Here is a 23112-nt window from a genome sequence, read left to right as displayed (position 1 = left end):
AGTAGGCTCTTTTTTGGAAGTCCGGGCGTCCGATTTTTGGGCTCGTGATTTAGCAGGAGCCTATGAAGGGTGAACCGTAGAGTAAACAGGTGATAGTGGGGAGGCTGAACGGGCGATCTTTGCGCTGGCCGATCTGACGACGCCGGCCGCGGTGGTCTACCAACTCTAGGCGCTCAGTCCGGAACCGCGCGACTGCTACGGTCGCAGGTTCGAATCCTGCCTCGGGCATGGATGTGTGTGATGTCCTTAGGTTAGTTAGGGTTAAGTAGTTCTAAGTTGTAGGGGACTGATGACCACAGATGTTGAGTCCCATAGTGCTCAGAGCCGATCTGACGACCTTGGCACTAAACGTGAGATCACAAGTCTGAGTGGCTGCCTCCTCAGTAGGTTGAGGAGATGCAAGGACAGTGGTATATTTACCTGCTGGGGGCACAGTGGGCTTTCGACTGGTGAATATCTTACGAGCAGGAAATATAGACATCTTTCCCTTCACTCGGATTTCCTGAATAATTCGTTCATCTTTGAAAATAGGGCAATATCTAGAGGAAACAGCGTGGTCGCCCACACAATTGATGCAACGAGGGGATGGAGGTGGACAATCGCCCTCACGGGCATCCCTGAGACATGTAACGCATTTGGCCGGATTGGAACACGACTGGCTGGAATGATTAAACCTCTGCACCGATAACAACGCGTAGGGTTGGGGGTGTAAGGGCGAACTGAAATTATCTCATATCCCATTTTAATGTTCGATGGAAGTTGAACTCTGTCAAACGTCAAGAAGAGAGTACGGGTTGGTACCAAGTCCTTGTCAACCCTTTTCATGACTCGATGTACAGCCGTTACGCCCTGGTCAGACAGGTAATTTTGAATTTCCTCGTTGGACAATCCGTCGAGTGAGCATGTATAAACCACCCCGCGTGATGAATTTAAAGTGCAATGCGCTTCCACCCTGATAGGGAAGGTGTGTAGCAGATGTGTAGTGCGCTTCCACCCTGATAGAAAAGGTGTGTAGCAGATGAGTTAGGAGAAATTTTTGTGCCTGGAGGACACTGACTGTTTCTAACAACAAGGTGCCATTTCGTAATCGGGAACAAGAATTTACAGGACCTGCAATTGCGTTGACACCTTTCTGAATAATGAAAGGGTTGACTGTGGAGAAGTCTTGACCTTCGTCAGACCGAGAAACAACTATGAACTGTGGCACTGATGGAAGAATTATGCGTGGCTGAGACTCATAGAACTTTCGCTTGTGAGCAGAAGTTGTAGACGTAGAGGAAACCATTGCGGAAGTATCCCCCATGATTACCAGCGTCTCCGATGGCGCGCTTCTTCCTCGTGGGGGCCCTCTCTGAGGGCACTCCCGCCTTAGGTGATTGTTCACACCTCAGGTTACACCTCCTGAGAAACGGACGGAGGGACCAATCGGTACGTTAGAAGGTACCAGCTCGGATAATCACCCCTCCGTGGGCCTGGCCTGTACCTATACGTGTCCTACCTGTCTACCCAGGGCGGGGAATTACGCGATACCCCGTCACCGTCTACGCGTGGGTCGGCCTTCCGACACGCGCAAGGAGGAAAGAAAAGGAGGAAAGAAAAAGAGGAAAAAAGAAAGGGAAGAAGAGAGGTCTCAAACGACGCAGCGGAGAAGAATGTGAAGAGAAGAGGCAAGGAAGAAAGAAGGACAAAGGGAGGACAGGGACTTTTTCCAGCATAGAAAGCAAAGAAGAGAAACAATGTCTTACAGTTACAAGCTTCCATCTCCGGACGTAGGTACGGAACATACTCCCAAAGAGGGAGACTATTGTTTCATAATCTTTACTTCCGTGTCAAAGGAAATACGAATGTGAGGCAACGGAAGCTTATCACTAACAATTGTGTAAGTTTGCTTTCTTCTGGGTATCCTCTGTCTGCCAAAAGCTGAGGTTTAGCCATGACAGGATTATTAATTATTACGGATCTTTTTTAGGTAGTAGTTCTCTACAGGTGTCAAGAGGCAAATCTTCACTTCCTACTAGAAGGGTGCAAGTTCGTGGCGACGTCAATGCTTCTAGGCACCATTACCTAATCGCCAATTATTGAAGTACACTTAGTTTTTGCAGTATATGCTATAAAGAATTTGCTAAAAGAAAACTTCTGAGACCATTTCAGAGATGATCACTCTGTACAACAAGATGGTGAGGATGTCCAGTTGGGCTACTCTCTACGCTCGACTGGCAGCAAGTGAAACACCGAGAGCTTTTTCTGTTTTTGTACCAATATGATTAACGTGTTTGATAAGGATAGTCTGTCGTCCAGAAGAAGCCCTAATACCTAAACCGATGCACGAATGTTAAATCTAAAAGGTCTCTCAGCTTTCTGTATTCGTTGCGTACTTTCGGCATTTTTTCCTACAGAAAACCACAGAAGATTTGGAAAGTGACAGATTGGGACCTTTCCTCATGGACTACTGATAATAGGTCAGCTACATTATTCATCTATGAGCGACGCTGTTCAAAGCAGCAGACGCTGTAGATATGAAGACATCACATGTGTATTTTAGTACCCTATATGATGAAAAGTATCCAGACACCCCCTAAAACATACGTTTTTCATATTAGGTGCATTGTGCTGGCACCTACGGCCGGGTACCCTGTATCAGCGACCTCAGTCGTCATTAGACATCGTGAGAGAGCAGAATGAGGTGCTGCGCAAAACTCACGGACTTCGAATGTGGTCATGTGATTGGGTGTCACTTGTGTCATACATCTGTACGAGAGATTTCCACACTCCTAAACATTCTCAGGTCCACTGTTTCTGATGTGATAGTGAAGAGGAAACCTGAAGGGACAAGTACAGCACAAAAGTATACAGGCCGACCTCGTCTGTTGACTGACAGACACCCACTCAACCAATATTGGAATATTGCTCATCAGTTTAGGATCCGTACCACATATGAATGACAGTGGAAGTAGGGAAGGTTAAAATCAGAACAGTACATTTTATTACATGTTAATTTAGTAAGTACAAAAGCATCCTGGAGATGATCACGGACCCCAGGTTCAGTTCCTGGCTGGGTCGGGGATTCTCTCTGCCCAGGGACTGGGTGTTTGTGTTGTTCTCATCACTTCATCGTCATCATCTTCATCACTTGTGACAGTGACTAGATTGGATTGTGAAAAAAATGGACTGTGTAAAAATTGGGGCTTTGTATGGGCAATGATGACCACACTTGGGCACCCCAAAAACCAATCATCATCTTCTTCATGGAGATGTTCAGCCAACTCGAGCAGCACACACAGCAAGAGAGGTCTTTTGCATCACAGTGTGGTCTATAGTTTAAGTTCTGACAATTCAAATACATTGCTTTCATCCACCCGAACACCTCGGACAAGACCACTAAGGTACAATTAGGAAGATTCGGGCCACATGTATGCTTACCAACAACCATTCTCGCCGTAAACCATTTGCAAATTGAATAGGAAATGGGAGAAATGACAGCAGTACATTCTCTACCTGCTCGAAAGTATTCGGAAACTCCTATGCAAAGGGGAATTGACCATTTCCTGTCACAAGAGGAGGATCTACCAGTATAAAAGGAGGTGGAGAGTGCTGCAATGTCTGTACAAAAGCAAACATACAGAACGGGTCAGTCAAGAGAACTGTGAATTTGAACTTAGTTTAACACTGGATGTCACCTGAGTAACAGGTCTATTGGAGACAATTAACCCTTCCAGAGCCATCAATAAAGTTCACAGTTGGTTATAAGACTGTGAGGTGGAAACATGAAGGAATGACCACAGCTAAATCATATGTACTGACGGATAAGGACCATCTAGCAGTGTGGACAGTGGTTGTAAACTATCGCATGAAATCATCCAAAGAAATCGATCATAATCCCCAAATTGTTACCAGCAATCCAAACAGCATGACTACTGTGTGTTGAGAGTTAATAGGAGTGGTTTACAATGATCGAAAGCTCTTCGTAAGCCACATATTTCTGTAGTTAACGCTAAGCAACAGTTGATGTGGTGTAAAGAGTGACGATGTGGCGTAAAAAGTGACATCACTGGACAGTGGACAACACGAAATGAGCAATGACTCAAGATGAGTGAAGTGGAGTGATGAATCACGCTATACCCTGTCAAGATCAGATGAAAAGATTTGGGTTTGGTGAATACCTGGACAAAGTTACCTGCAGGTATGTGTAGTGCCAACAGTCAAGTATGGATATGATGGTGGTGTCACGGTGTGGGGTCTTTAACACATTTTACAGCATTGTGTAGTGTGTACAGTAGAGGAACAGTTAGATGATGACGATGACCGATTGTGCGAGAATGACAAATGCAGCTTTATCATAAAGTAGCATGTATGAGACAATGGTTTGTGGACAATAATATTTGTGAAATGGACTGGCCTGCCCCGAGTCCTGACTTGAACCCTACAGAACACCATTAGGATGAGTTAGAATATTGACTTTGCTCCAAACCTCGACATCCAAGGACCTCTCTGGCTCTGTTAATTAGGAAGAATGGGCTGCCATTTCTCCACAGCCCTCCAGACATCTCACAGGAAGTGTCCCCGGTACAGTTCATGTTGCCATAAAGGCAAAGGTTGACATGTACCACATTAATGTCCACTAGTAGATGTTGATATACTTTTGATCAGATTGTGTTAAGTATCCTCAGTTGTACGCCATAAGGTGGCTTGTGAAGTATATATAGACAAAGATACATTGCAACACACCAATACACTGCACCATTTGAGGCCCTTTCACAAAATACACTGCAATCATTATGTTTTTCACTTCTCCAGTTTACAAATAAGGACTAACAAAGTAGGTATTCAGCAAAGATACTTTTCTATTCCCTGTTAATTTGGCAAACCACAGAAGTTTCTTGTCCTTATCAAGGAAAGCTGGTAATTTCTGAGTTTTACAGAATGTTTTCTGCTTCAGTGTGTTGTACCATATTAAAAACTTGTAGTGATATTTTAGTTGTAAAAATATTTCTAGCATACTTCCTCCTTGGAAACAACTTATCTGTCTTATGTGATGTTCATTAGTTGCAATGCGTTTTTCAATAATTTACATTTCAGGCAATTAGCTTCCCTCTACCATATCTTCAGTTCACTATCAGCCTTTTAGGCTCAGGGCAAGTCTCTTCATATTTGTTATTACCGCTATCTCAGTCACAGAGTATGCAAGCTTGCTTTCTGAATACCTTCACTCGTGTCAAACCATTCTAAACTGACATTCATTACAAGGACTTACCTGACACAGCAGTCATACTTCACCAGTTTTGATGTCAGATCTGTCTAGTAACTAAGCTGGTATTTTTGACATCTAATAAATATTCTATAACTCAAAAAACTGAATAAACAATCAATATAAATGGAGCAAAAAAACACCAATGAGTATGTTACGACAGTTCTGGGTAACATGTGTCCTTAATTTAAGTATATGGTATGTTGTACAATATTAAGTCATGTAGTAGTACTAACCTTGCTGACTAGGAAATCCTTCTCATCAAAATGACGACCAAACATCTTCGGAGCTTCTCCGGGAATTGGTTCTATCTTGATGCTTACTTCTTGACCCTTGCGTGCACTCTCCACATTTTTATGGTTTACTTCAATAGTTGTAACAATGCCCAAGTCAACAAACTGAAACAACAACAATAAAGTAGAGGTGAGACAAAATATTACAGATGAGTGTAACGAAAAACAGCAGGAGTAATAGTAGGAGGGGTGAGTGTGAATGGAAGTAAAAAGCTATAGCACGCAACATATTTATTTTTTTATTTAATTGCTCACTCACAATGCTCATTCTTCCATGGCATCAGTCAAAGTACATTACACTTTGAGTTTATAAGTGTGGATGCCTCATACTGCTGTATGCATTACAAGTAACCAAAAACTTGAATATGATTGTAAGTCTGGTTGAAACTAGTATACAGTCTTTTCATACTGCTCTTACCAATTTTCGAAAGAATTGTTTTTAAATTATATATTCAAAATCGTGTTTCAACTTTCTGGTATATATCCCGCATCTGTTCATTCCATCCATTTCGCGATCATAGTGTTTCTGTGTAAACTCTTATGGCCTGGAAATGTATTGCTGCAAGCGCTGGCATGTTCCAGTGGCTGTCAACGTAGGTGAACACATGGTGCGATTCGTGTGGCCAGGAATGTTGTCAAGCTATAATATCACCAATGTGCAATTCCTAAGACCCGTGTAAATGGTCAACTAATAGCCACAGCCTGTAAATTGAGCATTGGAAGTAGAGGCTGTGTTATGCAAAGGTGGTTTTCAGACGACTCTTGCTTTCATTCAAGCTGCTTTGTAGAGGAACAGAGTATTCAGTTCAGGACTACAAAAAAAATTCAAACAGAGCACACGGAAAAAACATACAAGGAAAATGGGTGTTGGTCACTATGCTAGGCCGTGCAACCACAGCTTCATTTCTCTTCTATTCCACTGTAACCACTGAATAGTACTCTGCCATGCTGCGAAACTGATTCTTCCCATACTTGCAAAATGAGGCCTAGTACTGAAAAAACACAGGTTCGAACAGAATAGAGCAGCCCACATACAGTGAAATTTGTGCTTAATTTCCTACACACAATAGGCCAGGTCCTCATGCCAACTGCAAAACAAAACGACGCCTGGTGGTGTTGCAGACTGATGATGGGGTACAGAGCTCCAGCCTGTAACCCGCGATGGAGGGTGGAGCTTTGACAAAGCCGGCAATCATGCTGGTGAAACGCCACAAAAATCGTCAAACAAATGTCAGCCAAAGAACCCGAGACAAAAGCCAAAAGGCGATACATCAACAGTTCGTAGTAATAGACGGAAAGTCATCGAGTAAAACAGAAGTAATATCTGGCGTTCCCCAAAGAAGTGTTATAGGCCCTCTATTGTTCCCGATATATATATTAACGAAATAGGAGACAATCTGAGTAGCCGTCTTAGATTGTTTGCAGATGATGCTGTCATTTACCGTCTTGTAAAGTCATCAGATGATCAAAACGACTTGCAAAATGATTTAGATATCTGCATGGTGCGACAAGTGGCAATTGACCCTGAATAAGGAAAAGTGTGAAGTTATTCACATGAGTACTAAAAGAAATCAGCTAAATTTCGATTACGCGATAAGTCACACAAATCTGAAGGCTGTAAATTCAACTAAATACAAATTGCAAATAACCTAAATTGGAACGATCACATAGATAATATTGTGGGTAGAGCAAATCAAAGACTGCGATTCATTGGCAGAACATTTAGAAGGTGCAATAGGTCTATAAAGAGACTGCTTACACCACTCTTGTCCGCCCTATTCTAGAGAGTTGCTGTACGGTGTGGGATCCGCATTAGGTGGGACTGACGGATGACATCGAAAAAGTACAAAGAAGGGCAGCTCGTTTTGTATTATCGCGAAATAGGGGAGATAGTGTCACAGACATGATACGTTAACTGGAGTGGCAATCATTAAAACAAAGGCGTTTTTCGTTGCGAAGGGATCTTCTCATGAAATTTCAATCACCAGTTTTCTCCTCCGATTGTGAAAACATTCTGTTGGCAACCACCTACATAGGGAGAAATGATCATCACGATAAAATAAGAGAAACCAGGACTCGCGCAAAAAAATTTAAGTGCTCGTCTTTCCCGCGTGCCGTTCGAGAGTGGAACGGTAGAGAGACAGCTTGAAGCTGGTACACTGAACCCTCTGCCAGGCACTTTACTGTGTAGCAGAGTAATCACGTAGATGTAGATGAAGGCCCTGATCTCTTAAGGCTAAGTAAACAATAAACGAATAATCATGTGTAATTCTGTATGTATTCTACTAGCGTTTCCCAAACTGCAATTAATTCTCGGGCAGCCTGGATATCTTACAGCCAGTCTACAAGTTTAAGACCAAGCCTGAGTGTGCTACAAGCACAAGAGGCTGTCCCATGTATTACTGGCTGTTTATAGTCCATGCTGCCAGTAGATTCGACGCCAATACTTGGGGAGAGATCGACGAAGGCCACAAAGCTGCATCGATCAGGCTCCTCTTTGCCATAAACATCTTCACTGTAAGAAGTCTGATCTTTAAACTACTGTACATAAACGGTAACAATTTCATTCAAACAAGCAAAGAAGCCAGAGTATCCAAGGGCATACAAAGAAATACCGCGATGTAATAAGGAAGGAATGAAAATTAAGAGTATAACGTAATTTCGGCGACAAGGTCATTCGATTCAGAGCGCTAACTCGGATTGTAGAAGCTAAGGAAAAGAAAGCGACAATGTACTTTTCAAAGGAAGCTTCTGGCATTTGCCTTAATCGGCTTACCTAAACTATGGAAAAACTAAATATGGAAGGCCGGAAGGGGATTCGAATAACCGCAGTCCTGATTGCGAGGGTAGTATTTTACGACTGCGCCACCTCGCTCGGTGCTGTAATGCGGATGCGGTCAAAAACTCTAAAATAAAACCTCTAAACTTTCAGAATTTTGGTGAATGCCGAGATGGTCGGTCACGGTATTAATCATTCAGGTTTTAAACTGGGCAGTTGTTTTACGCACATTCAAGTGCGGCAATCTATGTTAGTCACCAGACTCGTCAAATTGAAGTTCTGTTTCTCGAAAAAGCTTGAGAAGCGGATCGTACTAGAGCGGCATTTCTTACATCTAAGTATGTCTTACAATAGTGCGAAAGATAAACACAGTAAAGATGAAAAACACAGTACCCCGTTAGGTGTGTAGTTCTCTAGTTTGTAGAAGTTGGCCTTCTCTAACTTGAGCATAGTTGACTTTCGGTAGCCTTCATACTGCATGCTAAATGCTGCTGTTAAAGTTCTACGAGTAGTGTAAGAAAAGCAATTAGACAGCCTCCCCCCCCCCCCCCCCCCAGCAAAATTGTTCGGTGTCGTCGTTCCCACAATTGATAGCAGCGCTGAAAGGCTTCAACTGGTAGGGCCTTTAGCATATCAGTCACATTCTTTTGAATGGTCTCCACAGCCCCAAACTGACGTCATTTTAAGGCATTCTTCTATTTCAGGAAAAGGAAAAAGTCACAAGAACTCAGACCAAGTGAGTGGGGGTGGGGGGGGGGGGGGGGGTGAAACAACTTTAACGCCTTTTGAGGTCAAAAATTTGGCGATGGAAGTAACCACCTGTCTGCAATATGAGGTCTCGATCGATTCACCTTTTTCCTGAGCCTTTCAAGGACATCTTTGCAATGCACTTAGTTGACAGTTTGTCCTGGAGGTCTGATCTCTCACGAGTAAGCACCCGTTCGATGTTTTCGTCGGTTTTTGAAGTTGAAGATCTCTGTGAGCGACGTTCGTGCTCTTTATAGGTAATGTTCCAAGTAAGCCTATCCTCAACTTTTCAAGGGCCACACTCGCGGATTTCCGAAGTTTGGAAAAAAAACTTGATGAAATAACTTTGCTCAGAAGTCAGCTATTCCATTTTCTTAACACACAACACAAACGTAACTTCGCTGATAGCGCTCTTCGTGAGCTGAAACTCTGACTGAGCATCTGGATTCTGGATACGATGAACACACCGGGCTACACTAGTAGAACAACAAAGCGTTGCCAGATCGCTCGCAACACTGCGAGCGATATGGCAACTCTGTGTTGTTAGTTTCATTATTTTCCTCATGCGCCTCGTATAGTCAACCCAGTGTCAATGGGTTTCCCATTACGTCAAGAAAATGTACCCTAAGATTAGACGATAAATATAGTACGAGAGGTATTGGGAAGGCGCAGCACTTTGGGTGTACTGCAGGTAAAGGAAATTAGAAATTTAACAGGAACAGAATTATCTCCAAATTATTCTCAATAAGCATTGTAATGACAATGAATTGCCAGGATATCATCGACTCGTGTCCGATCAAGTTTGCTTCGTATGTCAGAGATAAGGTTCCACGCAGACAAATTTCTTTCGGAAGTCACATTTGAGGCTGAAACGCTAAACATTCGTCGCCACTGCAATCCATTCAAATTAAATGGAAGTCAGCGTCACCGGTAGACTGTGTATGACGTGGCCTGCAAATAGAAACTTCATTTTCCGATTTGTGAGCACGGCTAACACTGTCTAGGCGGCCCTAATCAAATATTTATTGATCCTACAGGCCCTTTGTTATAATGAATTTTTGGTTTATACACCAATAAAAAGAAACTGAACTGTAGGATACTTCCATGCCTTCGAATGCTTCTGTCGCCTCTTTGAATCGCTCTAAAAATATCAGGAGTTCTCTTACATTACTGTTGTAGCAACCAGCAAGTTTTTCGTAGACGCTCTTCTCCGCAAGCATTTCCACGTTTTTACCATACAGTCTAATTACGCGATGTTTCATTTAGCATCAATTTCTTGCTTCAAGCCCATCTTCATCCAATACATGTCATAAGTTTTCTTCATGAAACGCTCAGTATCTTTGGCAACGTATGTTGTGAAATAAACGGCAGCAACCTATTTTTCAAATCGTCTAATCGAAAATATGTTTAAGGACTGTGTTCGAAACACTTGTAATGCACGCATAATGCTGAAAGCTAGTTACAGTTCCACAGATCATATGAATGATTCTTTAACCGAAATGATGTGGAACTGGTCTGTTTACAGGATAATATGTACATGGTTAGTGTTAACATTAATTAACACATAGCATGCCTTGCGTATATTAGCGACTCGGTCAACGACAAACTCTTATTGAAATGCTCGGAAGTTACTCATAAATAAAATGTTTCCTGCTTGCAGTTCTTAATAAATTCATCAGATTCTTTCTTCTTAGAAATTTGAGTTGTCATCAATATCATATTGTGCAATGCCTAATCTTGACAGAAAAAGTACGCAGCAATAGATGGGTAACAACTTTTAAGATATGTATTATGTATCTCCGCATATCTACTGTACCTGTACATGTATTCACACCTACAGCCTGAACAATGCTGAGCGTCATTCTGACCCGTATTTCAGTGGATTCTCTTTCAATGTTGCGTGCTACTGTCGCAGGATGAGGTAAAATATTCGAGACTTTTCCCTGTACTGAACCGAAATTTACGAGCTCCTAACATGAAGCGCGAAATCGTCCATCTGATATTAATGCAAACAGACGAAGGTCTCTGGCACATATTTCTACTCGCTTTTGAGGTACTGTAGCTTCCACTTAAACGGGTAATACTTCAGAACTTACACTTTGTTGTGTTCTGCAGACGTACCTTCAGATGTATAGCGACAGTCATTTTAAACCCATTACTAGGATTTTTTCCTTGTTTTGGACCATACTACCACCTCTGAAAGTGTCATATCCCCATTCGTAGCGACAACAGTACCGGTACATGCAGTCCACTGTCAGAGAGATCAGTATGATTTTCGCTGCTAACTTTCGACTCGTTCCTTTCCACACCAGAGACCCTTATCTCAAATTGATACATTTATCCGTCCTGATCCCCGTTGAACGCCGGAAACATCATTACGGAATCACTCTCTATATGCAGACATTTACGGACGGCAGCGCCTGTAACTGGGATGCTCTGTGGCGTCGTTGGATGACGTTTCCGGACATGGGTTCCTACGTCAAACTGGATAGTCCTCTCTGAAACCTCTGGAAGTTTGAAATACCTTGAACGCATTAGTGCTATTAGAGCCGTGTGATAAAGTTGGCCAACTGGAAAATGGGTTGAGTATGAAAACTATTTCACAAGCATAGGAGAGCAGGAAGCTGATCTGGGTTCACCGATTAATGTCATCCTCGCCGACGGCTGGGTAATAACGTCGGCAGCGAGTCTGCTAATAATTTTAGGTTATTTGAAATTGGTTTCTGAAAGTCTGCCAATCCTAAAGAAACTGTTACAACAATGGAACACTGTCAAAACCTATATTTCACACATTTTGGAAGCGTAGATCCATCTGGAAGTGACAATCCTGTGCTTACGTTCGTGATCATAATTCGAATACAGCGTGATTGTATGTTTTGCAGATCTGTCATAGATGCGATAGTGTGGTCCTGGTGGCCCATGTATCCGAACTTCAAATCTGATTATTCGTCTTGGGGAAGAGGGTGGTATCACACTGTCCTAAATCTGGTGAATATCAGTTTTGTATAACTGTCATTTTAGTGCAATCGAAAATCCGTAAATAATGTACGCTGTATATGGTCGTGCATGTCTTGCTACATAACCCATCTTTCGCACACCCCTTCTGTAGACTTTTCTCCTGCAGCACAAGTGCAAACATTTTACAGAACATTACGATACAATCTCTACTGTTGTCTGTCCAGCAGGCACAAACTCTCTATGGACTATCGCATCAATGAAATCCGATCAGTAGGGACATAATGTTACTCTTGAACTAAAGAGTTTTTATTTTGGTTCAGTTGAAGGAGGGCTTTTCCATTGTACCGATTGCCCCTTAGTTTCAGGATCGGAGGCATAAACCCAAATTCGGTCATCAGTGAAAAAAAAACTTTCAATGACATTTGGATCCTCTTAAAGCAGCAGTAACACAAACTTCGTCGCGATCCATCTCATGTTCAGTTTTTCTCACTGTTCATTCCCGTGTACAATAACTTACTCCCTAGGTGTCGCAGAGGTCCTGGATGTTCTGGCTATGATTCTGCAAAGTCAGATCCCCTTTTGAGATTTTTCTGGTGTGATGTCAGTTGACAGACGATCGAAAGATCATCGTCATCGCTCGATGTTTGTCTGTTTAGCAAGACGATAATCTGAAGAGCGAGCAGGTGTCTCAGACACGGCTGTGAGGGTTCACTTTCACTAAATATGTTAACAATATACGAAATATAGAAATTAGTAACTAATATAATTAATACAAGAAATGCACTTCGACAAAATACACTTACATCGCCGCATCACATATCAACAGATCTCTGTATTGCGCGCACGCTGCAATAACTACTAGATGAGAAACTGATTCATAAGTCCTGTACATCTGCACCTAACATATCACACTGTACGGCAGGTACGGCGTTCTGCTGGAAAAAGGGCACTTTACCCAGTACAAGGCGTTGTCGCTATTATTTTACAGACAGGTTATATCAGTCTTAAGTCTGCGAGCGTTATCTCCAAACGCATGCTTGATTTGGTGCGATTCTGCAGATGTTTTCCCTAGTTTGAAACAAGGCTTCATACAGACAGGCTGCTCTTTCAGGCCAGTTACCGTCAAACCGCAAACTGACGGAACCGAGGCAATGGTAACAGTCTAACAACTACAGAAACTCACTCAGCTCGCAGCCGCTTGCCAAACTCATTCAAAGTGGTTGTATGAGGCGAGACGCAGCGGTATTTCAGCGCACTTGTAACCATTTGCGCGCAAAATTCAAACTTACGGAGCTTTCTCGTATGACCTCGTGTAACTAAGAATTTTCACGTAGGCTATTATGCCAGATGGGTTCTTTGAAGAACTGTCGTCCTCTCTTACGAAGGCTCAGCGCGAATCTATTCATTAACGTATCTTTATCTCCATTAGAAGGAAACACCAAAACCGAGGCACAGTTTGATATCTTATGGCCCAGACTGAGAAGAAGTAGCAACACAGTTTAATACCATCAGAACTTTCAACAGATTGCAACTCTAAGCTCTGCCTATGACACTAGAAAAGCTTAAAGTTGCCAGAATGAGATATTCACTCTGCAGCGGAGTGTGCGCTGATATGAACCTTCCTGGCAGATTAAAACTGTGTGCCCGACCGAGACTCGAACTCGGGACCTTTGCCTTTCGCGGGCAAGTACTCTACCAACTGAGCTACCCAAGGACGACTCACGCCCCGTCCTCACAGCTTTACTTCCGCCAGTACCTCGCCTCCTACCTTCCAAACTTAACAGAAGCTCTGCTGCGAACCTTGCAGAGCTCGTTCTGGAAACATCCCCCAGGCTGTGGCTAAGCGATGTCTCCGCAATATCCTTTCTTTCAGGAGCGCTACTTCTGCAAGGTTCGCAGTAGAGCTTCTGTTAAGTTTGGAAGGTAGGAGGCGAGGTACTGGCGGAAGAAAAGCTGTGAGGACGGGGCGTGAGTCGTGCTTGGGTAGCTCAGTTGGTAGAGCACTTGCCCGCGAAAGGCAAAGGTCCCGAGTTCGAGTCTCGGTCCGGCACACAGTTTTAATCTGCCAGGAAGTTTCAAGCTTAAAGTTGTTTAACTGGCTGACAAACAACAAGCCTACACTTGAGAGACGAATCCTACGATGTAAGTAGTACATACTTCCACGCACGTACTGCTATTACGTTTTAATTTCATCCCAAATTATCAGCAGTGAATAAAGATTCTAAATTTTTTTGGAACACCTCTGACAATACCAGTGTCACGCACAATATTGCTGGCAGGCGTTGGAGCCGTAATACATTCCTGGACAACAGGATCTGTGTCCCGAGGGGTCCAAGAGTGATGCTTGTCCCTTATCGCAGCGAAAGTAGGCTACAGGGGCCTGCCGATAACCGCATGAATGGCGGCCGTTGTTGTGAATCGCGAGCTTTGTGGCGGGGCGGGGCGGCGCGGCTCGGCGCGGCGCGGTGGGCCAGGTGTCGCTGCCTGGAACCGCGAACCAGCCGACCGGCCGCGCGCAGCGCGACACATCCTGCCTTTTGTGTCACCAGCTGTGGGGGTCCCTCCACAACCACTGCAGCGTGCGCTCCCATAAACACGTGGCGAGCAACTTCTAGACGCCCCCGACACCCCGGCCGAATTACAGGCCACGCTTTAATCTAACGCCAGTTTGGCGAGAAACCTACTGGGGAAGACAGAAGAGAAACAAAAGAAATAACGAAATGATTTTCATCTCTTTATCGTTGTTGACGTTGGTAACCCAGAGACGAAATGCATTTGATGTGTGAAACATTCCAGACTTCACAGGCTACACTGACGATGGTTTCGGGGCACACAGTCCATCATCAAAAACCAATCACATCTAATAAGAGGGCACATAAAGTCCGGCAATACTTTCAATTATTTATTGCACAAGAACTAAACATTGTGCAGATGTCACACATATTGCATTCTGAAGAGAAACTTTCGATATGCGAACACTGCGTGACCCGGCACGCGTCAATACGGTAAACGAGTTCTTGCCATACCCGTCCCAGCATGGCATCATCGACTGTGGCAGTCGCTTTCCGTATTCTCTCCCGGAGCTCTTAGAACTACTTAAACCTAACTAACCTAAGGACATCACACACATCCATGCCCGAGGCAGGATTCGAACCTGCGACTGTAGTGGTCGCGCGGTTCCAGACTGTAGCGCCTAGAACCGCATGGCCACTCCGGCCGGCAATTGAAAGTGTTCTCGGACTTCATGTACACCCTATATACAGATTCAATGCAACAGGTCCATGAACGGATGATAGACATTCACTTACGTCTTGCCCTACCACCTTCTACTGTAAGCAAAATCACGTCGAATTTATGCGAATACTTGTTATTTACCACCACGTACGAAACCCTAACTGACCGTGTAGTGTACTAACAAGTTAAAACTGACACACCTGCTTTGTGTGCTCCACTGTCAGTTTGCGTTTCGTAGGTGTTGTTGATAAAATTGTTTTCCCGTGAATTTAACATGATTTAACTTCAAGAATAAAGTGATAGGGCAGGACCCCGGTGGTTATCGGTTATCTGTGCATGACCCTTTGTACGAAACACAGGTAGCTTTATCATCTTACGAGTGGCTGATATTTGCAGCTGACAAAAGTCGTGGGACATGTACACATACAGATGGCGGTAGTGTAGCGTACAAAATATATAAAAGAGCAGTGAATTGGCAAAGTTGTCATTTGCAATCAGATGATTCATGTGAAAAGGATTCGGACGTAATTATGACCGTACGACTTACGGACTTTGAATGTGGAATGGTAGTTTCAGCTAGACGCATGGGACAGTCCATTTCGGAAATCGTTAGGGAATTCAATAATCCGGGATCCACAGTGTCAAGAGTGTGTTGAGAATACCAGATTTCAGGCTTTACCTCACACCACGAACGACTCAGTAGCCGACGACCTTCACTTAACGACCGAGAGCGGCGGCGTTTGCGTAAACTCGTCAGTGATAACACACAAGCAACATTGCTTGAAACAACCGCAGAAATCAATGTGGGGCGTACGATCAACATATCCGTTAGGACGTCTGCGATGAAATTTGGCGGTAATGGGCTACGACAGCAGACTACTGACGCGCGTGCCTCTACTAACAGCATGACATCGCCTGCAGCGGCTCTCCTGTGCTCGTGGCCATAACTGTTACACCCTACACGACTGGAAAACTGTGATCTGATCAAATGAGTCCCGATTTCGGTTGGTAAGAGCTGATGGTAGAGTTCGAGTGTGGAGCAGATCCCGCGAAACCATGGACCCAGGTTGTAGGGAAGGCACTGTGCAAGCTGGAGGTGGCTCCGTAAAGATGTGGGTTGTTTTTACTTGGGAAGGACTGGGCCCTCTGGAACAATTAAACCGATAACTGACTGGAAATTGTCATTTTTCGTAACTCTTGAGACAATCTGCAACCATTTATGAACTTCATGTTGTCAAACAACAATGGATGACAATGCACTACAATATGTCACCGGGCCACAATTGTTCGCGATTAGTTTCAAGAACATTGTGGGTAAATCGAGCCAATGGCCTAGTAACGCAGATCACCCGACATTAATTTCTTCGAAAATTTATGAGACATAATCAACAGATCAATGTATGCACAAAATCCTGCACCTGCCGCACTTTCGCAATTATGGCCGGCTATAGAAGCAGCATGGCCCAATACTTTCGCAGGGGACTTCCAACGACTTGTTGAGTTCATGCCACGTCCAACTGCTGCACTACGCTGGTCAAAAGCAGGGCCTACACGATATCTGGAGGTATCTCATGACTTGTCACCTCAGTGTACGTGACGCAGGAGAATCCAGATTTCCAAAAGGCGTTTCTGTGTAACATTTTGCTTGCGCGTAAAGCATCGTTTACGAACCATGGGTAAATCAGTTATTGCAATATGCACACTCCTGGTCATATGAAAATCCACGCTAGTCGAGATAAGAGGGTAAATAACGATCGTGGTGTGCGAACTTGTGATGCGGGATTTTCAACAGTCGCATCCCTGGTCCCAGTTTTATTGATGGACTCTCAACAGTCGTAAGTATTTACAGTTTCTAACACTTAGATGTGTGTTGGGACCTTCAGTATTCATGCAGTATGTTAAAGAGCTTGGAGGCAATAATAACAGTAATCTCGAAGTTTTTGCAGATGATGCGGTTATCAATAACGAAGACGTGTCTGAAGATAGCTGCACAAACATACAGTTGGGTCTTGATAAGATTTTCAAGCGTTGAAAAGATCGGCAACTCGCTTTAAATGTTCAAAGATTATACTCACAAACCGTATGTTATCTATTTAGTATAAAATTCAGCATTAACCATTTTTAACGTAAAAACTATCTAATGATTTTAAACACTTACAAAAGATTCAAAATGTTAAACACAGAACGTTAGCATGTATCACTCAACCGTAAGGCTAATAACAGCCAAACACTTATTGTCCTATTGCTTCTGTTTTATCAAACAGTTTCTTGTCATTCTTAAAAAGTTAAAAAAAGGGAAGACCAACGGAGTCTTCAAATCGAAACAGTACAGCGTGTTACACCAGCATGTGCAACAATAAAGTCGAGTGCAGAGGGGCCAAAATCAACGGAATTGTGTAACTTCCAATAACAGGCCCACCAATAATAGGAAACAGAGTCATAACGCAGTCACTAAAAATGATTCAGAAATTTTACTTGTTAGAATGAAATCAGGCGATGATTCTTCTTCTCTGCAGGCTCGTGCCTTGCGGCAGTCTGCTAATCTGTACAAATAAAATGCCTCGTAATTTTGGGAGCGTTGTATAATCAGTCGGGAGACCTCAGATCAAGCGGATATTTGGCTTTGATGAAGTTTAACCTTCCGAAGAAGTAGTGGAGCTCTTGAATTATTAAATGCAGGTTCGTATCCAGTCTTTCGGAAATTCCCCTTCTAATTAACAACTACGCAATATATCGATGAATATCATTAATTCTCAAATGTCAAATAATGTAAATTGTTGCACACCTTTTGCATGAAGGAGCAATATATATATTTCCCTTTTAATCGTACAATTTCGTATCAGTTATCTTTTGTCATAAATCTCAATATTCAGATTACAATTCTTCAAACAATGCTCAGGCTAATCGGCACGAAGACAATCTCGGAAGCTTTTTTCTAACAACCACCAGAGAGAGTACTACAAAGAATAATTATGCGCTCAGGCATAGCTATTGTATGAAACTACTTTGCGCATGGATTCTGCGAGTATGAAGATAGAAAATTAGTAAACGTCATTCAAGGGTAGAATTGTATCAGAATAATTCATCGAATATAAAGAGATACCACAACATCACTCACGGTTGTCGAGCCGTATGGCGGGCAAATGTCGGGTTTGTATGTCAGAGCTGACTGGGGCATCTTCGTTGGTCATCAGGGCTCAATTCGAAGTAGAACTCATCAATGAAGACAATTCTACTTTGGTTAATGAGATTCCTGGCCGAATATGCCCGACACCACTGCAAACGAGCTTGTCGGTGCACACAGGTCAGGTAGCCGCCACGAGGGGTGCCGTGAACTGAGCCCCTTCTCTGTGAGCCAGTTATTAACGGTCCTAGTGGTCACTGAAGCACCAGTTGTACGTCGGATTGATGATAATGAAGACTCCGGGGCTCTGAGTGCCTCTCTAACAATTGCTCGGTCCTCACGTTCTTTCATCTCTCTAGGTCGATCGCTACCTTCTTGACGCTGTGTTCAGCTAAGGTTCACCCACTCTTAACAACATTGTCGAATAATAGCATCTCTCCTATTCAAACGTCGAGTTATTCGCCGACTACTCCGACCGGCTTCTTTGACCCCAACTACACGTCCTCCCTCAAATGCTGACACTGGGATATATTGTTCACGCCCCTGTCTGCGAGGCATAGTTACTGTCCAACTGAGCATGTGGAATTAAATTCGCAGAGACTTTATGTCCTGGTATCGACGTGACCCCTACTTACTATCCTTGCCAGCTGTCTGGAGAAATTATGCTGTAATGTCACAAATTCATTTATCAGCCGCCGGAGTTTACAGTTTTGCATTTTCGGGCGACACCTGTATGAATCTCCATTTGTAAGCAATTTGTGTAACTCCTTCGTGGTGCGACTTTTTGTTTGTCTTACAGTGCATGTTCTAAAAGTGACATGTGTATTAAACATCACAATATCATGTTAAATGCCAGTATTTACCGTGCCAGTATTTACAGCTAGTTCTGTTCACTGTGTACCAGCAGTACCTAAAGTAGCCTACTTAATTAATTACGTAATACGTTATTGCTTTGGCAGAAAAACGTTGAAAATATACACCCGCGATAAGCCTCCGGTATACAGCCGTTTCGCTCACAGCTTTTCGGAACAGAGCGGCTGTGGGGAAAGCCGGAGTGCTGAGCAGATTGGGCTGCACTCGCGGAGCGCAAATCGTGGCCAGGCCTGTCAGACATCTACACTCGTGCTCATAAATTAAGTATAATTCCAGAATGTGGTGCCACCCAACGTGGCAATACACAAAACTGGCGCTAATAGCATAGGCACATAGGGAACACACACGACACAGATCTGTAAGTCCACGGTATTGGTGATAACTTGAGAAAACCGTCACGAAACACATGTGCTACAAAACGTCACTGTTCTCTGCGCATGTACTCCGACATCAATATGGGATATGATCACCATGCACACGTACAGAGGCCGCACAATGTGTTCGCATACTCTGGATCAGGTGGTCGAGCAGCTGCTGGGGTACAGCCTCCCATTCTTGCGCCAGTGCCTGCCGGAGCCCCTGAAGTGTCGTAGGGGTTTGAAGACATGCAGCGATACGTTGACCGAGAGCACCCCAGACGTGCTCCATGGGGTTTAGATCTGGAGAACAGGGAGGCCACTCCATTCGCTTGATATCTTCTGTTTCAAGGTACTCCTCCACGATGGCGGCTCGATGGGGCCGTGCCTTATCATCAATCACGAGGAAGATGGGATCCACTGCACCCCTGAAAAGGCGGATATACTGGTGCAAAATGACGTTCCTATACACCTGACCTGTTACAGTTCCTCTGTCAAAGACATGCAGGGGTGTACGTGCACCAATCATAATCCCACCCCACACTATCAAACCACAGACTCCATACAGGTCCCTTTCAAGGACATAAAGAGGTTGGTATCTAGTTCCTGGTTCACGCCAGATGAAAACCCAGCGAGAATCACTGTTCAGATTATAACTGGACTCGTCCGTGAACATGAACCTGGAGCCACTGTTCCAATGACCAAGCACTGTGTTCTTGACACCAGGCTTTATGGGCTCTCCTGTGACCAGGGGTCAGTGGAATGCACCTTGCAGGTCTCCGGGTGACTAAACCATGATTGTTCAGTCGTCTGTAGACTGTGTGTCTGGAGACAACTGTTCCAGTGGCTGCGGTAAGGTCCCGAGCAAGGTTACCTGCAGTACTCCGTAACTGTCTGCGGGCACTGATAGTGAGGTAACGGTCTTCTTGTGGTGTTTTACACTGTGGACGTCCCGTACTGTGGCGCCTGGACACGTTTCCTGTCAGCTGGAATCGTTGCCATAATCTTGAGATCACACTTTGTGGCACACGGAGAGCCCGTACTAAGACCTGCTGCGTTTGATCAGCCTACAGTCGTCCTAGTATTCTACCCCTCGTAACGTCATCAAAATGTGTTCTTTGAGCCATTTTCAACGCACAGTAACCATTAGCACGTCTGCACACTTACTCACTGCACCGTACTCTGACATGCACCAACACATCTCTGCGTATGTGTACTGCTGCCAGCGCTACCGTGCGACGACCGCAGGTCAAATGCACTGCATGGTCATACCACGAGGTGAGTTAAACCCGCAAACCGTCCGCCAGAGCGTTGTTTCACCATGTATCAGCATTATCGTTAATTTATGAGCATGAGTGTATTTAACTCGGTAAGGGGGTAGATCAGGCATTATTACTTAAACGTTAATCGTATTTGTACAACAAATAAATAATGTCGACTATCTACATTTAATTGCTGTAGGTTCGAAGCTGCAGTACATGAAGAATCGTTCGTTGTTGTCGTAAGTTTCCAAATTGTATGTTATGAGCCCCCAATAGATTAGCTGCAGTGAGAGTGCTATAAGTTGACTGCCAGGGGCCCTAATCGGTATCTTTCCGCCATTCTGCCGATCGGTACGCTAGCGCACCGAACGGTCTTGATTTCGAAGGAGAGCCCCAATGTTATTCCGTAAGCGATGCCAAATGGTTATAGTGAACCGAAACTATGTCAGTTCTCCTCGCACCAACCAATCAAAATCAGGCTGCCTCAGATCCTCGCATGCGCACTGCAGCGCCACGAACTCAAAGGGGCTAGCTGCCGACAGAGGCACGCTATTCTTCACAGTACCGAAAAAAGTGTGGTTAGAGTACATAATACTATTCAAATTTCGCTGACCACATGCTTCCATGAATGCATGATAACGATAGAATATTGACTGTGTTCTGGAAACTGTCATTAATGTCACATTACGTCTCTTTATTCTCATTCACATCGACGTCTTGTTTTGGATTTTACGTTTGGGAATACGAGTTAGAAATGGACTGTAGTGCCACATTATACTAATACATCTATAGAAACACCCGAAAAATTCGTAATTTTTTGTTTTCCGTCGTTCCTTAGTTGCTTCAAAATTCATGGAGGTATGTTATGTCTATGCAACTAATTGAAGGCAGTTTGTTTATTGCCATACGAGTTTCGCTTCTTTTATTCGTGGAGTTTCCATACACGTTTCGCTTCTTTTATTTGTAAAGATGCTTCACAAATAAAAGCAGCGAAACTGGAATGGCAATAAAGAAACAGCAGCCTTCAGTTAGTTGCATAGACCGAACAAATCTCCATGAACCTGAAAAATTGTGTAAGAGAGAGTCAAAGAATAAGAAGATGCACAGAATGGGGCTGTAACTCGTTCCTAGAGGTCCAAATGATGAAGTAGCCTATTTCCCTATATGATACACCGACGATTTGGTTCATAAAAACGAAATTTAAAAAAAAAAATCCTTTTCGAGAGCGTGTGTCGAGTGCAGCTATAAAAGTTGTAGTTTATACCATGCATCTGATGAATCAAAGTGTTTCATATATGGTGGTACAGTCTCAAAATATTGTGGCAGATATCTTTCATCTCTGTCTACTGTTGTTAAGGGTTCTATCGCAGATAAAAACTTGAGACAACCTAGAGTATAAAGATGATTGCTGCTAGTTGCATTCGCAGTAATTTAAGTTGTGCTCTTAGACTCCTGTCTGACTACACTCTCGGAAATCGCTAAATATTCAGAAAAATACTGTGAATTATTTGTGACAAGAGAAAGTGTAACTGTCACTGTCACTTGTTTCACGCACAGCATTTTCTTCTTTTATCCTTAAACATATGGAAGTCACGAAACCGAAGACACTCGTTACTGAGAAAGCGCGCTCTTACATGTAAATAACAAGAATATTTCAGAAAAATGCTTAACTTTGGTGATTAACGAAGTCTCAGAATGTGTTTCAAACACAAAGACGGAAAAAAAATCATGTCCAGCAGTATGCGAACCTACGACCTCTGATTCGGCAGTTCGTTACCTTATCGACTTCGCTACTACGACTCGTTTGTGATCGGTCTTTTATTCCACACAATTCCAGTCGAGAGAGAGAGAGAGAGAGAGAGAGAGAGAGAGAGACACTGGCTGACCGTTGCTGAATGATGCGGGCTTAAGCCGTAAATGCATGAAATTATGAAGATTTCCTCCGTCAGGCTTCACAAAATTCCATAGCATTGTTACTTAACATTTTAAACGTGTTTCTATAATTAATACGTAAACCATTTGCGGAAAACAGTACGCCAAGTAACGTAATTTCAGCTAAAACTCATGTGATATACGTTAGCAGAACCGACCTTTTGAAATTTAATATTTTATACTCGTAATTACGTAAAAATAACACATTTTGTGAGAATATTGACCGCAACTGTCTTTTTTATGTTATAATCATTCACAATAACAACAATACAAACCATATTTCTAACAAAGGATTTCCACCCGGACGTG

General features: G+C 43.4%; 1 protein-coding gene across 4 annotated transcripts in view; it reads right to left on the bottom strand.

Moving 5' to 3' along the window:
• The window catches only part of LOC124607491 (eukaryotic translation initiation factor 5B), a 426670-nt gene that overhangs the window by 69489 nt on the left and 334069 nt on the right, over positions 1-23112 (bottom strand). For all 4 annotated transcript variants that reach the window (XM_047139867.1, XM_047139864.1, XM_047139868.1 and 1 more), the window contains exon 20: positions 5482-5643. In XM_047139867.1, the coding sequence (XP_046995823.1) occupies positions 5482-5643 (162 nt within the window). The remainder of the gene's footprint in view (positions 1-5481; positions 5644-23112) is intronic.

Source organism: Schistocerca americana, chromosome 3, assembly GCF_021461395.2.
Source record: "Schistocerca americana isolate TAMUIC-IGC-003095 chromosome 3, iqSchAmer2.1, whole genome shotgun sequence".
Taxonomy (NCBI): Eukaryota; Metazoa; Arthropoda; class Insecta; order Orthoptera; family Acrididae; genus Schistocerca; species Schistocerca americana.
Note: the sequence above shows the minus strand (reverse complement) of the source record. Positions and strands in the feature narration are given on the sequence as shown.